Genomic DNA, 3,082 nt, shown 5'->3' on the forward strand with positions numbered 1-3,082 from the left:
GTATGCTCGGACCTTTTATAAGGAAGAAGAAGGTGAAGGGATTTTCTCGGAACTTGGGTGGATGCTTGAAAAACAGTGTAACATTTATAGGAGAAGAGTAGGCTCGGAAGTTGAGGAATCAATATACACACAGAACCATCCAGTTTATCTCCTAGGGTTGCGAGAAATTATGAAGAAGATAGATGGAAAACAGGTCGGCAGAGGATGAAAGAACCAGGTCGGGTAACAAAGAGACTGGGGTCTAGTCAGTCGGACTAGAGCCTCCTTCGACTAGACTTGAGGGAGAGGCTTGTGATACAGTGCATGATTGTGGGGTCAGTAAGATGATGTGGTTAGGAGTCAAGACCACAGGATGGTCAGGAGTTAAGCTTATGTGGAGGTCAGAATTCAAGCTTATGTGGAGGTCAGAAGTCAAGCTTACGTGGAGGTCAGAAGTCAAGCTTACGTGGTGGTCAGAATTCAAGCTTACGTGGAGGTCAGAAATCTAGCCCCCGTGGAGGTCAGAAGTCAAGCTTGCAGGGTTGTGGTCAGAGTCCTAACTGACGAGGCAGTCAAAGGATAGGATAACAAGTTGGACCAGATCATCCTCCGTCATCAGCACATGCGAACTCTTCATGAGGGTGTCATGTAGATCGGACTCCGCGGCGACTTTCCGTCAACCTCCAGTACATCAAGGTCCGCCTTCATCCGACTCAGCTTCCGAACGGGATTAGTCAGCATTTTATAATTTTTCATAAAGGTAGCACTTTATATTAGAATTAAGTATATTTTCTATCAAAATGCCCCTCATATTTTTTAGGTACAAATAGTCTAAAAATGAGTATAATTTCTATTAAATTTAGCACTTTAAATTAGAATTGAGTATATTTTTTATTAAATTGAATATGACTTTTTTCCTGCTTAATATAATTTCTCCTAAATGCAGCATCATTTATAGAAAATTTAGTATATTTTTCATCAAATTGAGTATCATTTAAAGAAAAATCTAGTATATTTTCTATCCAATTAAGGCGGAAAAAAGAATTGTACTAAATTTGATAGAAAATATATTATATTCTGTACTGAATTTAAGAAAAATTATATTTATTTTTAAATCTTTTATATAAAAAATATCATGAATAATTAAATAAATTTATTGGATTAAGGAGTGAAAATAAAAATTTGTATTAGTGGAAATTGCATATAAAATTTTATCTATTAATGTGGAGTGGATGTAAACTTTCCCTTAAAATAAATATGAGTACTAATTGTTAATAAAATAGAAACGTTAGCCCAATGAATACATGAATCCATGGAAAGCACATTGAGATTGTGGGACACGCTCAGGCATGCTTCACGCTCGCATCGCATCATATCCCATCCCATCCGTTCTTCTGTACGTCGCATTCCGTTGTTTACCCAACTTTTTTTTTGGCAGTGTATTACGAGTTCAAATATTTTAACACGCTACAGATTCATTAAAAAAAACATGTATTAATGCATTTGCACGTTAAAGGCGTTGCAGATAATCACCACGTTCACGTCAAATTCTCCATCCCTGAATCATTCGATAATGTTGTTCATGGTTAAAATACGATACATCTTAAGCCAATTAAGCGTAGGAGATTTCGGTTGAAAGTAAGAAAGCAAGATGTTTCAGGCGGTGTTGTGGGGTTTGCTCATCTTCTCTGTTAGCCTGCTCATCTTCTCCGTTCACCACTACCCCGTCCGCCTCCCGGTCGTCGGCCACCTCTATCTGCTTATCCGTCACCGGTACCTGCACCATGCTCTGGCCTGCCTCAGCGACCGCTATGGCCCCTCCCCGCTCCTCCTCTACTTCGGCTCGCGCCGCACCCTCGTTGTCTCCTCATCCGCCGCCGTCCGACAGTGTTTCACCTACCTCGACCTCAATTTCACCAACCGCCCCATGCTCCTCTCCGGCATCCACTTAAATTACAACTGCACAACCATGACCACCCTCCCCTACGGCCCCGAGTGGATCAACCTCCGCCGTTTCGCCGCACTCCACATTTTCTCCCCCGCCCACCTACAGGCCTTCAGCCAGCTCCTCTCCAACAGACTCTGCGTCCTCCTCCGGAGCCTCTTTCGCGGCGGTGGCGAAGGCGAAGGGTTCCAGCAGGTGGATTGGAGGTGGAGGATGAAGGAGGTGGTATTGGACACTTTGATGGAAATGATAATTGGGAGGAGGCAGAAGGGCGAGGGGAATGAGTTAGTGAGAATGATAGACGAAGCGTTCCAAATGAGCACGGTGGTGAGCCCGGAGGAGTTACTGCCGTGGCTGAGTTGGATGGGGACGAGGCGGCAGATGCAGAGGTTGGAGAAGGAGTTGGACGCCCAGCTGCAGGGGATGGTGGATGAGAAGCGCGGAGAGCGAGCGGCGGAAGGGGATCGAAAGCAGAGCATGATGGACATGATGCTTGACGATCCACGCTATACTGACACAACCATCAAAGGAATGGTGCAGAACATGATTTTAGCCGGAACTGATACGACCACCACGACCTTGGAATGGGCAATGGCGCTGCTCCTCAACCACCCCCACCTCCTCCAGAAGCTCCACGGCGAAATCGAAGCCCACGTCGGCCACGGCCGTCTCGTGGACCCCTCCGACCTCCCGAGCCTCCGCTGCGTCACCAACGTCATCAAGGAGACCCTGCGGCTGTACCCGCCCGGGCCGCTGCTGGTGCCAAGGGAGTCTGTGGCGGACTGCGAGGTGGGCGGCGTCGCCGTGCCGCGCGGCACGATGCTGATCGTGAACGCGCACAAGTTGCACCGGGACCCGGAGCTGTGGGAGGAGCCGAGGCAGTTCAAGCCGGAGCGGTTCGAGAGGGAGGGGGATGGGAAGGGGCACAAGTACGTGCCGTTCGGATGCGGGAGGCGGCGCTGCCCGGGGGAAGCCATGGCGTTGAGTTCCATCGGGCTGGTGCTGGCGTCGCTGGTGCAGTGCTTCGAGTGGAAGAGGGTCGGGGAGGAAGAGGTGGATCTGACAGAAGAGCCGGGTTTTACCGTACCATCGGCCACTCCGTTGCTGGCCCTGTGCAAGCCACGCGACGCCATGGTCGATCTCTTGGCACAACTATAA

At 48.3% G+C, this 3,082-nt stretch overlaps 1 protein-coding gene across 1 annotated transcript; it reads left to right on the forward strand.

The window, feature by feature from the left end:
- Nucleotides 1-1,630: 1,630 nt before the first annotated feature.
- Nucleotides 1,631-3,082, forward strand: LOC121972210 (cytochrome P450 81Q32-like). Its single transcript, XM_042523905.1, has one exon. The coding sequence runs from the start codon at nucleotides 1,631-1,633 to the stop codon at nucleotides 3,080-3,082; it is 1,452 nt and encodes a 483-aa protein (XP_042379839.1).

Source organism: Zingiber officinale, chromosome 4A, assembly GCF_018446385.1.
Source record: "Zingiber officinale cultivar Zhangliang chromosome 4A, Zo_v1.1, whole genome shotgun sequence".
Taxonomy (NCBI): Eukaryota; Viridiplantae; Streptophyta; class Magnoliopsida; order Zingiberales; family Zingiberaceae; genus Zingiber; species Zingiber officinale.

What these genes read in the sequence shown, in the direction of transcription:
- LOC121972210 (XM_042523905.1), top strand. Translation starts at nt 1,631, where the DNA reads ATGTTTCAGGCGGTGTTGTGGGGTTTGCTCATCTTCTCTGTTAGCCTG.